The sequence below is a fragment of the Barbus barbus genome, assembly GCF_936440315.1.
Source record: "Barbus barbus genome assembly, chromosome: 19".
Taxonomy (NCBI): Eukaryota; Metazoa; Chordata; class Actinopteri; order Cypriniformes; family Cyprinidae; genus Barbus; species Barbus barbus.
In genome coordinates, this window is record NC_136747.1 from 22542441 (window position 1) to 22556556 (window position 14116).

Sequence of the window (14116 nt, forward strand, 5' to 3'; positions counted from 1 at the left end):
TAATAAATAAATAAACTCCTAATCTCCAAAAATATTATTGTAAATTATTTATTACATAAAATAAAATAAATAAAAAATACATCTGGTTTACTTTCTTATTTAATTTTCTTTTTACATTTAAGAGACAAACAGACCGTTTTAAAAATACTGAAAGAGGTTTAAGAATAGATTAATAGTATTTGTAGATTAGTAGGCTATTTGAAGTACACTACATGTTCCATAATGCTTTTCGGCATTACGTCATCAACCTGCGTTATTATTCCGACAGTGGTGAGCTGGCTTTGAACCGCGGGTAAGAGAGTTTATTTCAATATTATCAGTGCGCGTATTAAATGTTTAGGAGCTGTTCGTTGTTACTAAGCGAAAATCTTCTCTCCGTGTAGCGTTGGTTGTCAGATTGAATTGTAAACAACGTTTTATCGTCAGCATTCGTGCTAGCTGTTCAATACGAGTGAGCATCCATGCGAATATTAAACAACGGTGTTGTATTTAAAATAATTTTTCTGTAATATTTATGATTTCTTAATCATCCGATTTCGCCTGTCTCAAACACTAGTAGACATTGTGACTATCACCTTTAATTGAATTCATTTCATGAAATGGTTTCTTGATAATGTAGTATTAATATAGTAATATATAACGTTATATGTTTTTATTTAATGTATGGCCACTTTAAAATGAATTAAGTTTCACAGTGTGTGCCATCTACAATAAAGCATAATATGTGAAATAGAACTGTCTAATAGAAACACATTTATCCTCACAGGTGGATTCTTCATTTATAATTGAACCCTCCACCGTCCCACAGTCTTCATCACAATGACCAAGCTTCTGGAGTGGCTTCTGGGAGTGTCACTGATTGGCGTGGCATGGGGACTCTTTACCTTTGACCTCCTTGATTTGCAGTTGCCTCCCCAGTATAGAGAGCTGGCATGGCCCATGCCTGTATATCTGCTGGTGGCGTTTGGGTGTTATTCACTGGCAACTGTCGGCTACCGTGTGGCCACATTTAATGACTGTGAGGACGCTTCCAAAGAGTTGCAAGCACAAATAAAAGAAGCCAAAGAGGATTTAAAGAAGAAGGGACTGAAGATGTGAGAATTACATCTTAGCTTCTGTTTTTATGTACAAATGCAAACATAGTCTCATTGTTTGTTTACTTTATGACGTCTGTACTACAATATGCACACAAAACTGCAGCTTAAACCTTTGTTCAAGTCTTGTTTTCAACGTGATGTAAATAATAGTTTGAAATGTAAACACCTGCACACCTGTGAAAGATCTATTTCCAGCATTATGACAGTCTTATTTTAAACATTACAGGCACATGGATGTATTGTCAATGGAGAGCAGAGCTATTTCTGTACAACCTCCAGAGTGTGTGTATTTGCATTGGCCAGGGAATGAATACATCTTTCTTGAACCAGTTGTTTTTAGCAAGTCAGAATTCTGAGTCAGACTTAGAAATGAACCCACTGTGTAGATTTGCGCTTGCACAAGGGCAGCATTTCAGTAAATCAAATGACTTAAATTTTGATTTAAAATATAAAATAATGGCACTGTTTCAAGGATCACATGATGTTGTCCTTTTTACCTTAAATTAAGGTTATGAGCAATTTTTGTGTAATTGGAGTACTGTAAGTGTTGTAAGTACAACCATCTAATGTGAATATTATAGGGTCGTAATAAGAGAAGTGGCACACTTGAAATAATTAAGCCTGGGTCATTTTAAACGAAATCCAGGGTTATTTTGCTTTGTTTCACACTGCTCATAATTTTCCCGGATTAAAAATTAATGCTGTTTAATCATAAACTGACATGTCACACTGCATTTCCTGGGTTATTGTTCTTATTTGCATATTTGCGGTGTCAGTGTCACGTAGCACGCAACCTTTTTCCACAAGGATTCTAGCATCCTCGTATTAGCAATTATTTGCCAAATGTGTTAAGTTTTTCCTGAATGGAGTTTTAGGGCAACAAAGGTACGAATACAATAATCTCTTAATTTCAATTCATGTATTTTCTGTTTCCCCTCAGTGCGCGGTATTCCCGTGGCTGTTTAACCCTCTGGTGTTTGGTAATTTAAGACTGGGAATTTTTTTTTTTTTTCCAAATTTTAAAAAATTGTTACTTCATTGGAATGGTATGAAACTCAATTGGAAATTAATGGGAAATATACAAAAATGCAAAGAATTTTGGTAACAATTTACTTGAAGGGATTTGCATAAGACTGACATGACACCTTCATAATCATGATATGACACGTCATGAATATGAAGGAGATTTTATGCATGTTTATGACAACTGTCATTAAGTGTCATTCGCTCAGTTATGTAATTTTTAATGCAAAGATGACATTATTTGACTTAACCCTAACCTAACCCTACCCTTACCCCTAACCCTAGCCCATAACAAAGACATCTCAAATAATGTCATCTTGAATTTTTGTTTGCACAATATACAAATCATTCATAACGCAGAAAAATGTGCACAGTAATGAAGAGGTGACACTCCAAAATATCAAGAGTGCAAAACAGACACACTCCACCCCCCCACAGACATGAACTAGTGTGAATGTAACACAAAGCATGTTTCTGCAAATGCGTGAAATAAAAATTTATTCAGCCACAATGCAGTGAAAACAGACACCAAGGAAGGGGTTACACTCTAAAACATCAGTAAAACACACACACACACTCTCACAGACACACAAATGAATGGGGTGTTGGGTTTATGTTCCCACCAATGTCAAAAGCAAACGTACGCCCATGCAAAACACACACACACACACACGCTCTCTCTCTCTCTCTCTCTCTCTCTCTCTCTCTCTCACAGACACAAATTAACTGGTGTGTCTTTAAAAATATGGCAAAATTGACTCAAGAGGTTGAAATTCAGATTGATTAATCTCAGATAAAGCATTCCTGTTCATTTTTCATATTTTTTTTTTAACTTTGACGTTATGTGTAATAATGTCTTTCCTTCTCTGTGTTCAGGTTTGTTGTAAAATTCATACAAACAAAAACAATCGTCGTCGTCGATGTTACCCTCCCAGACAGCAACATAGTGTTGGCTCAGATCTGGGCCGACACTGCTTGCTGTCTGGGCTGGTTGTATCCTGCCCTGCCCTGCCCTGTCCTGTCCTGTCCTGGCCTGTCACCTTGTTCCTGTTTTTGTTGTTGTTTTTGTTTTATTTTTATTAATAAAAGCCCATCTCCTGGACCATTGAGTCCTCACCTCATCCCTTCATCCCCAACCCTGACAATATGAACTGGCCAATAGAGGACTCAGCAGAACAATGGGCATCTTCCTGTTCCCATCTCCCTGCCCCTCCGCTCATCTGATGGCCGCTCAACGCAGGAGTCTCCTTTCTCTTCGGCAAGGGGGAGCCAGTGTGAAGGAATTTGCGTACCAGTTCTGTTTGTAGCGGAGGGACTCAACATCAGTGATGCAGAGCTCAAGGACATTTTTAACACCAGCCTTACTGAGCCCGTCCATGCCTGGGAGATGGGAATGCTGGGGATACTGTCCTTCTGGCAGTTTGTGGGGTATGTCTACTAACATGGGGAAGAGGGTGGCCTTCCTCCTCTTGGCCCTCTCATTCCCCTCACAAACTACCTAGTCCCCAGCTTTCCAATGAAACGGAGGAGGAAGAACGGGTCCGCCTCATCAGCCACCTCTACGGAAGAGGAGGCTGCAGCACCCCCAGAGGTGGCTGATGACACTGCAGTGCCCCAAGTTGCAGCCGAAGAGGCCAAAGAAGCCGTAGCTTCTCCAGAGGCGGCCAAAGACGCCGCAGCTTTCCCAGTGGTGGCTGATGTTGTAGCTATGCCCCCAGAAGCACCTGATGATGCTGCAGCGCCCCCGGTGGTGGATGAAGAGGCTGCAGCGCCCTCAGAGGCTGTGATGCCACCACCTTGCTCTCGTCGGAGGAGGATGAAGAGGAAGGCTCCCTCCATCCCACAAGGCCTGGAGACCATCCAGGAGCCCGCTGTCAGCCCAGGGGCCATCCCAGAGCCGCCCTTGCTTCCTCCCCTGCCGGCGCCTCCCAAGCTCCTTGCCCTGCCGGCACCAGCCAAGGTCCTGGCCCGGCCAGCGCCTCCCAAGCTCCTTGCCCTGCCGGCTCTGCCCAATCTCCTAGCCCTGCCGGCTCCGCCCAAGCTCCTTGCTCTGCTGCCGCCGCTGAATCTCCTTGCTCTGATGCCGGCTCCACCCTTGATGAGTGCTCTGCTGGCTCTGCCCAAGCTCCCTGCTCTGCCAGCTCCCTCCTTGATACGGGCTCCCCCCTTCCTGCCTGCCAAGTGTCCAGTCCCGCCCAGGCCGGCTGTAAGGGTTCATGTTAAGCCGGAGCCTCCCTGGTCTGTCCCTCCGACTCCGCCCTGGTGGTCTGCTGGGATTCCTGTTATGCTGGCGCCTCCCTGGTCCCTCCCTCCGGCCCTGCCCTGGCCCACTTCCGGACTTCTTGTCTTGTCTGTTGTTGTGTGTCAGTCTTGTGTAGTCATGTTTGTCATGTCCTAGTGCTGTCATGTTCCTGTCTTGTTTTTGGTGTTCCTCATTAGGGACGTCAGGTGGCATCCCTTTTGAGGGGGGTAGTGTCAGGGTTGTCAAATGGCTTTTGTCTTAGCTTTCTGTGTGCCACGTGCTCTTATGTCAATTGACTCCACCCATCTTGTTTCCTGATTACTGGTTAATTTGCCCCACCTGTTTTTACCTCATTACCCTCCTCATTTGCTCCCTTTTGTAATCTCCTTGTGTTTGCAGTCCTGTGCCAGTTCGTTGTTGATGTTACCCTGGTTGTATCCTGCCCTGTCCTGTCCTGTCTTGTCCAGCCTTGCCAAGCCTTTTGCCTTGTTCCTGTTTTTCCCCCACGGGGTAGATTTTGTTGTTGTTTTTGTTTTATTTTTATTAATAAAAGCCCATCTCCTGCACCATTGAGTCCTCGCCTCATCCCTTCATCCCCAACCCTGACAGGAATGTAGTTGCTAAACTATGGAATTGCAGATTTCTTTTTTCTTTTTTCACTCCAAGCAAACAGATGGCACCAATCTGACTTCAAAAATTGGATTTTAAAGGCATTATCTCTATTTTAACATGAAATACTGCCATAATTGAAAAGTAATAGAAATAAAAAAACATTTGTATTTTCAATGGGAAAAATTTATAATTATTGCACAAATATTAATTAGCACCATGAAATTCTCTCAAAATAAAAATTTTTATTATTGAACAATAATATATTACATTGATTTTACTGAAAATAAAAAAAGTTAAATTTCAGGTGCCCGGTGCCCGATGCCCAAATGAACAATACCAGAGGGTTAAAGCATGAATATGAGACAAACGATTGGCTGTCGGTACCTAAATGTCAAACCGTAACAATGACCACATCGTTTCACACTGCATGAGTCTGGCACCGCAATGCAGGGTTAACGCTGGAAAAGAGCTGCTTTAATAACCCCAGGTAAAAAGCGGTGCTACCCCCTCTTCTAAATTACAAGTGTGACACGTAGGCCTACCTTTGCCCGGGGTTAAACGCAGTGTTAAAAGCCATCACGTGTTTTCACCATTTCATTATTCTCAATTTTTTGCGTTTCGGCAGACATTCTACATGATGAAAATTAATGTTTGATACAAAATACAGAGTTATTCATTCTCAGTTGTGTTTAATTTTTGCTCTGCTGGACTTAGATTCTAATCCCAAAAAAATGAACTTCTGTGCACATAAATTCTGAAATGTGATTCACGTCCATGTGTTGGCTCTTAAAACACTAATCCCAAAGTCACTAAGTGCACACGGGCGCTGTATATAGTGCTGAATTAATCTGGTGTTTTTTGGCAAGCAATTTGTTCTCTTCAAGCTTAAAGTAGGCTCTTGTAACCTTCTTTTTTTTAGGCCCCTTCAATGCTGCTGTGAACAGGCCTATACCTGTTTGCAGAACAAAGTAGAAAAAAGTAGGTTTTTCATAAGTTTGCAGTTTTCTTGTAAGACTAGGCTCCGCCTGACTGCTGATTGGCTCCTGTTCAAATCTCTGATGTAACCCCCTGCAGCCTCTTACAAGCTGTTGTTAGTTAAGGCCTGTTTTTCACAAATCCATAGTAGCATATGAGAGAACAGCATCAGCATTTTCTCCTGAAACCACAGAATGATTAACGCCACGTTTATGCTTTGAGATGCAGTTTAAACAGCTGAGAAACTAAGCAAATGATATCTATCGCAGAGTTTTGAATGTGCTGGAATTAAGAAAGATTCAATGATCTGATTCCATGACCCATTATTGAGAAGAAAGAGAGAAAATTGCAGGGTTTGCTTTCTGCTCCCTGGTAATTTTCTGCTCCTGATCAATAAAGCGCTCTGAAATGAAGGCATTGTCAGCCAGGGCATGTTTAAAGCAAACAAGTGAAAAACAAACATGCATTCCCTTTTGTGTTCCACTGAGGAATGAAAATACAGATTTAAAGACATGAGGGTGAGTATATAATTTTTGTGTGAACTGTTTCTTTAAAAAAATTGTATAAAGTTCAACAAATAGATGCTATAAACAGAATTAATGGTAGTTATTTTCATTGTTGGTTTTCAAAGACTGATTATCACTGAAAGCAGTATTTTGTACAAGACTTTAAAAACAAGCACATTTGTCTCAGCTGACCTGTTTCAACTGCCTTTAGGGGTTAGAGATGCCACATTTTGCGAAATATAAGACAGGTCATGCTGCTGTTGTACGTCAAGAGACCTTTATGCCTCATACTTCACATTTGTCTGTTATGCAACGTGATACTTCTTCTGGTCTGTTATTGTTGGGAGAATGATCTGTATGTGCCTCATTTAAATTGAATACATGGTTCAAACTCAAACCAACAGTGAAACAAAAAAGGATCTGGACACTTAAGAAGAGAACAGTTTGAATGTTATTGTATTTGATCATAAAATGGTGTTTAATTTAATAAAATATAAAAAAATTATAATTAATAAAAATATACATTCATGAAGGAGTTTTAAAGTAAATAAAATATATACAATATATTAATAAATAAATTATTCTCTAAACCATATATATATATATATATATATATATATATATATATATATATATATATATATATATAATGTTTAGAAAATAATTTTAAGCATTGGGAGTATATAAGTATTTTATATAAGTATTTTAGAGGACAATGGCTATGAAAAATAAAACAATGTCTAAATAGCTATTTGGTACGGTGGCCGAGAGAGCTCAATTCGCTGCAACTTCAGAAAACACATGCAAATAGACAAAACACCAGCAAATCAAGAAAACATCTTCATTATTTTGACAACACATGCGCAGCAAATGCTCACAACACATGCAAATTGAGAAACGCTGCAAATGCTCACAACACATGCAAATTGAGAAACGCTGCAAATGCTCACAACACATGCAAATTGAGAAACGCTGCAAATCCTCACAACACATGCAAATTGAGAAACGCTGCAAATCCTCACAACACATGCAAATTGAGAAACGCTGCAAATGCTCACAACACATGCAAATTGAGAAACGCTGCAAATGCTCACAACACATGCAAATTGAGAAACGCTGCAAATGCTCACAACACATGCAAATTGAGAAACGCTGCAAATGCTCACAACACATGCAAATTGAGAAACGCTGCAAATGCTCACAACACATGCAAATTGAGAAACACTGCAAATCCTCACAACACATACAAATTGAGAAACGCTGCAAATGCTCACAACACATGCAAATTGAGAAACACTGCAAATCCTCACAACACATGCAAATTAAGAAACGCTGCATGGACCACAATGGAAATGTTTCAAGGGGACCCAAAAAAAGTGACGGACCAGCTGGGATTTGCTTATTGTGCAGTGGCTATTGGTTGAGTTGTTGGTGAACTGAAAGGTGAGTGTTTTTTTGTTGTTGTTGTTTATTTTAACACCCTGGTTGCATGATTTCTTTGTCTTTTGGATATTATTAGATTAATAATGACAAATTACACGATTAACGTTATTATGTAAGATGGCTAACTTATCCTCAACTAAATATAATTTCAAGGTTAATGAAAATAAATTTGCAATGCTTCATTAATTGTTAAAACCAGGTCAAAATAAAAATGTCAGTAAGAATAATATAAAAAAATTTATTCAGGCCCTTTTAGTAGGCTAATGAAAGAAAGGACATTTGCATGTGTTGTGAGGATTTGCAGCGTTTCTGAATTTGCATGTGTTGTGAGGATTTGCAGCGTTTCTCAATTTGTATGTGTTGTGAGCATTTGCAGCGTTTCTCAATTTGCATGTGTTGTGAGGATTTGCAGCTTTTCTCAATTTGCATGTGTTGTGAGCATTTGCAGCGTTTCTCAATTTGCATGTGTTGTGAGCATTTGCAGCGTTTCTCAATTTGCATGTGTTGTGAGCATTTGCAGCGTTTCTCAATTTGCATGTGTTGTGAGGATTTGCAGCGTTTCTCAATTTGCATGTTGTGAGCATTTGCAGCGTTTCTCAATTTGCATGTGTTGTGAGCATTTGCAGCGTTTCTCAATTTGCATGTGTTGTGAGCATTTGCAGCGTTTCTCAATTTGCATGTGTTGTGAGGATTTGCAGCGTTTCTCAATTTGCATGTGTTGTGAGCATTTGCAGCGTTTCTCAATTTGCATGTGTTGTGAGGATTTGCAGCGTTTCTCAATTTGCATGTGTTGTGAGGATTTGCAGCGTTTCTCAATTTGCATGTGTTGTGAGGATTTGCAGCGTTTCTCAATTTGCATGTGTTGTGAGGATTTGCAGCGTTTCTCAATTTGCATGTGTTGTGAGCATTTGCAGCGTTTCTCAATTTGCATGTGTTGTGAGCATTTGCAGCGTATGTGTTGTCAAAATGATGAAGATGTTTTCTTGATTTGCTGGTGTTTTGTCTATTTGCATGTGTTTTCTGAAGTTGCAGTGCGTTGAGCTCTCTCGGCCACCGTAATTTGGTTATCAGTTAACATTTTCCAATAGCATGTACAGCCAAAGTTGTGTCAGACAAAAAGGAAATTTGTGAGTTATTACATTTTGATTACAAAGATTACAAAGACAAACATTTTCCCTTTAGAATAACAAGCACTGATGAATCATACACAATAAAACTAGGAATGTGTATCAATAATGTAAATAGTATCAATTTTGATTCTATGTCGACTTGATATGATATTCAGTAAAACGTCAAGCACACCAAATGGTCTAAAATGTCTAAAAATGTGTCTGAGTAGTGTGCTGCCAACATATGAACAAAAAGAAATCCTATCTGGAGTGCCAGTTGCCAAACTTTCTCTAGAGCCTTGTTAAAATAAATACAAATGTAAAAAAGACGGAAAAATGAGTGGAAGTGTAGAATAATGCCTGAAAACTTTAGCTCCTCTGAAGGTATGCACGTCAGTGAATGTAAACCTTATTGTTTAAGCTAATTAGCTCACTGTTTTAGTAACATGTGCGAGCAAGGTGTGTTTGTCAAAGAATTCAAGACCGTGGAACACTTCCAGCTTTCTTTCCCTGTGAACCAGAAGTCAATATGCAAATATGCCTTTCTTAGGACAGAAACCAGTAGAGACCATCTAAGAGTATGTAGAAGATAATACATCCTATAAAATGGATAAATTCAGTTGGTGTTCACCGCAAGAGTTTGTGCTACACGTTTGACCCAGTAGCTTATTAAACTGCCTGATCAAAATTTTGGTAGTGTTTATGGTTTTGGATTGAGTGACTATGTGAGACTTATTTTCACCTCTTAATCTAAACCTTTATTTTATTTTTTTTCAAAATTGCATAATGAACGGTTGAACAGATGTCTGAAATCGGCAGCTCTGTAAGAAAATTGGCTCAGTAGTTTGGTCTGTGTTTTTGAAACTTGTATCCTGGTTGATTTCTTCTGAAATTTATGGCAAGCATAGCTTGAAATCCGATCACATTTTCTTTGTCTGAACAAGAATTTATGCACAATAAATCAAGCAGAGCTAAAATCTAGATACAGCGGCCACCCACTCCATCCTGAGAAGCTGCATGACAGTCTTTGTCGTTTAAATGGCTTGATAATAATAATTACGGGTTCTATGTATTCATATTTCTGATATTGTTGGACTGGTATAGTATGTCTCTGGGTTTGGTTTTTTGTGTCTTTGAAATAGGATAACCCATTCAGCAGTGAAAATGGAGCATTTAAAAAAAAAAAAATATATATATATCGATATATTTGCTTGCTCTCAATCCCCAATGAATAAAAAAAATAAAAAAAATAATAATAAGAAATCCAGGTTTTACTCAGTACTCATTTTCTTTGTTTTAGGAACCACATCTGGCTGGAAGTGTACCATGTTTACTCAGGGTTCACTGAGCCATCTGCTTTTAAGGCCAAATGTGGTCAAAAAGCAGATTTTCAATTTCTCAAGGTATCTTGACTTGATCTAAAATCAAGATTGTGACATTTAGTTGCTACATTAGGCTTTAAAGGAACACTCCACTTTTTGAGGAAAAAGGCTCATTTTACAACTCCAACTACTGCCGTACCGTGGGTGCAGCAGGCGCAATGATATTACGCAGTGCCTGAAAGTAGTCCCCAGCTATATCATAACTAGTTACCTAGCTGGGGACTACTTTCAGGCGCTGTGTAATATCATTGCGCCTGCTGCACCCATGGTACTGCAGCAAAGTTCCTTGATTATTACGTCGGAATGAGAGTATAGCTCCTAGCCATATCGGTCTAGAAAATTGCAACTTTTTATTTTCGGTCGCTCTTAGTACACAATGTAACTACAGGAGAGTCAAGATTTAAATAGGAAGATTATCGAAACTCTTTGGGCATTATTGATGACCAAATGCTAATGGTCTAATCCGATTCAATGATCTATGCTAAGCTAAGCTAAAAGTGCTACCACCAGACCCGGAGATCGGCTGAATGGATTCAAAAACTGTAACTCAACTGTTTAACTCTAGGGGAGTTGTAAAATGAGCCTATTTCCCAAAAAAGTGGAGTATTCCTTTAACACTGAGGAACTAAAATAATTCTTGTTGCACAAAGTTTTAAGCTGATTTCAATTGATTATTCAAATGGCAATTCATGCAACAAAAATGATTCAGAAATGGTGGTAATAATGTTTTATCATACATGGATTTGTTATATGCTTAAAAATACTTATATGAATCATATATGGACATTAGTGCTGGGCAACGATTAATTGCATCCAAAATCAAAGTTTTTGTTTATATAATATATCTGTGTGTACTGTGTATATTAATTATGTATGTATAAAGACACACACATACAGTATATATTTTGAAAATATTTACATGTATTTACATGTATATATTTATATTAATATAATTTATATGATATATAAATATATTTAATATATAAACATAACATATTTTTCTTAAATATATACATGCATGGATGTGTATTCATATACATAATAAATATACACAATACACACACATATATTGTGTACACAAAAACTTTGATTTTGGATGCGATTAATCGTTGCCCAGCACTAATGGATATATATATATATGCTTAAAAATACATATAAATGTATACCTTTATAAAGAGCTCTTTTTGTCTGCCTCCACATTCATGTCATCATTCTTTTCTGTACAGTGTTTCTCCAACCCTGGTCATGTTGGATAACAGTATGAGACATATGCTGTCTGAGGAAGACTTGTATCATATTTCTCTCCACATGATGCCCATGCTGCGTCCAGACAAGTAGCTGCTGTTCTCCAACCTGCTTCCTCCACCGATGACTGAATATGAGAATAAGCAAATGTGATATTAGACAAAACACGTACATTAACAGCCTGTATTGATTTCAACATATACTTCATGTTACATCATGTGGCTTTCATCCAAGCTTCCTGTTGTGATTGTATAGCCATTTAAATAGTTATAAATGAAGTGTGTTATCATCTAATGAATGCGCTTTGTCTTTTACAGCACATTTTATCAGATGAGTAACAGAAATGGGATACAAAGCCACAGTATTTGCCCCAACTTGCGCAAGTATAAAACATACTAAGCATATTTCTTGATCAAAGTCGTGTGTGTGTGTGTGTGTAAATGCAGACCCTCTTACAATGTGTGTTTGTAGCTCAAGGACAAAAGCTTAACATATTTATCATAAGCACAGAAACAGATGTGCAGGACCAAGTTAATGCATTATTTTGAAAATAGAAAAATGCCGAAGTAACATTCTCAATCTTCAGGACACATTAAAAAGCTGATAAGAGAGGGCCAACATTTTTTCCAGATGTGAAATGAATAATATGCAGGAAGGAGGGAGAGATCTTGCCCTTTAGTTTTTTTAGTCTCTTTGACACTGCAGTTAAAGTTCATTCAATTCAAGTGCGGTTCATTTTTAAAATGAAATTAAATTGTGGAATTACATTCCGCCCGTTAGCACAGAAAACTATTTTTACTCATCCGTTCAGTTTGTAAAGTGAAAATTGCATTTGCAGTAATACAACTTAAAATTAGAAATTAGTTATAAATTATATTAAAATAATTAAAATGGACATAAATTATATTAGTTATTATTTAGAATTTTTCAGGACAAAAATATAAAAGAATTAAAATTTTTCCTACCTTTTTATTTATTTATTTCTACAAACTTTTCTGCTATCTGTACCTAAACAGTTGTCCTTTTTCCGTATCATACTGAGCTCTTTGTCTCCAGACATAATATTTCATACGGCTCCTGTTGTTCTTTTGTCACTCATTTGACTTACTCTTTGTGGTTTCTCTTTAGCAATAATGACTATTTAAAGCAAAAGTCCTCTAGTGAAGTGCCACTTATTCCCTTTAAACTCCATAAACTCTTGAGAGGAGGTCAAACGGTTAAGAGAGGGGCTGATTTACAGTCAGAGGGTCAAAGTTCTGAAAACACACGGTCAGGGTGTGAGCTGCGAAACCAGTCTGCAGTGTGACAGCTGCTTTTACGGTCACAGCCATAAAAAATAAGAGAAAAGAAAAGGCCTCTGGAGATGAGCAGGAGGAAGGGAGGAACAATAGTGTGTAGGAGACAGAGACAGACACAGAGAGACGGAGAGAGAGAAAAAAAGAGAGAGCTTTAGGGAAGGTAAACGAAGAACTGAGGCTGAAAGAAACGAAGAGAGAGCGATAGTGCGTTGTCCCTTTTTTCGACTATTGATAGTTTTCATATGACGTCACGCCCTTATAGGAACGCCCACCTGGCGGGCAAAAAGAAGCTTTGCGCCAGTGACCGCCAGCTCAAGTAATAATGTAGTAAAGCAGATATTAAAAGGCGAGATTCAGTGGACACCTTATTGATGATGTATATTTTGTACAGGCAAGAGGATGAAGCCAGAATATAAACGCAATGTGCAAAGTTTCACATTAAATGGCTTCCCATAGAAAACCATTAGAAGGAAAATACCGAACCGTTAAGCGGACTGCGTTCATGTTCATGGCCTCATCTGCTTGCCTGTGTAAACCATGCATCATTAATGTGGTGATTACTGAATTTGATCTTTTAATATTACTGTTTTAAATATATTAAGGCACTTTGCTTTGATTGAAATATTGTCGCGGGTGCTTAATATGGATTGCAAATGGCCAAAACTTGCATTTTGTTCAGAAATGAGAATGAGAGGTGATCTAAATATTTGCGGCTGGGAAACAGATGAAAAATGGACACGCTTGTGCAGCAGTTCTATGGATGTTTTGCCCTCCAAGTCTGCGAGCTGGTCACGTGACTGAAAACTATCAATTGGTCCACAAAAAAGAGGTGATTAACTTTCAGAATGTGTTGATATAAACCATTTTATCTTTTTATCCTATTCATTTTCTGTGATATTTGCAAATTGTGCAACTCAAAGTCAGTTTTTTGGTGAATTTGTCATTTTCTAACAATACAAATTTACATTCAAATTTCTGATAAAATGTATTTAATGTAAAAATGGGTAACAGGGTGGCAAAATTGATTAAATCAATCTCTCATTTAGTAGAGGGTAGCTAGCTGATAAAATGTTTGTGGTTATTAATAAACATTAATAAACTCAAAATCTTTCACATACATTTAAGAAATATGTAAATTGTTAGAGACAGAGTAATCAGTTAATGAAATCTGAAACTAAAAACCA

At 38.1% G+C, this 14116-nt stretch overlaps 1 protein-coding gene across 1 annotated transcript; it reads left to right on the forward strand.

Moving 5' to 3' along the window:
- Positions 1-251: 251 nt before the first annotated feature.
- On the forward strand, positions 252-1803 carry dpm3 (dolichyl-phosphate mannosyltransferase subunit 3, regulatory). Its single transcript, XM_079442463.1, has 2 exons — positions 252-292; positions 767-1803. Exon 2 carries the CDS (start codon positions 820-822, stop codon positions 1096-1098), a length of 279 nt encoding a protein of 92 aa, XP_079298589.1. The 5' UTR covers positions 252-292; positions 767-819; the 3' UTR covers positions 1099-1803.
- The last annotated feature ends 12313 nt before the right edge of the window (positions 1804-14116 follow it).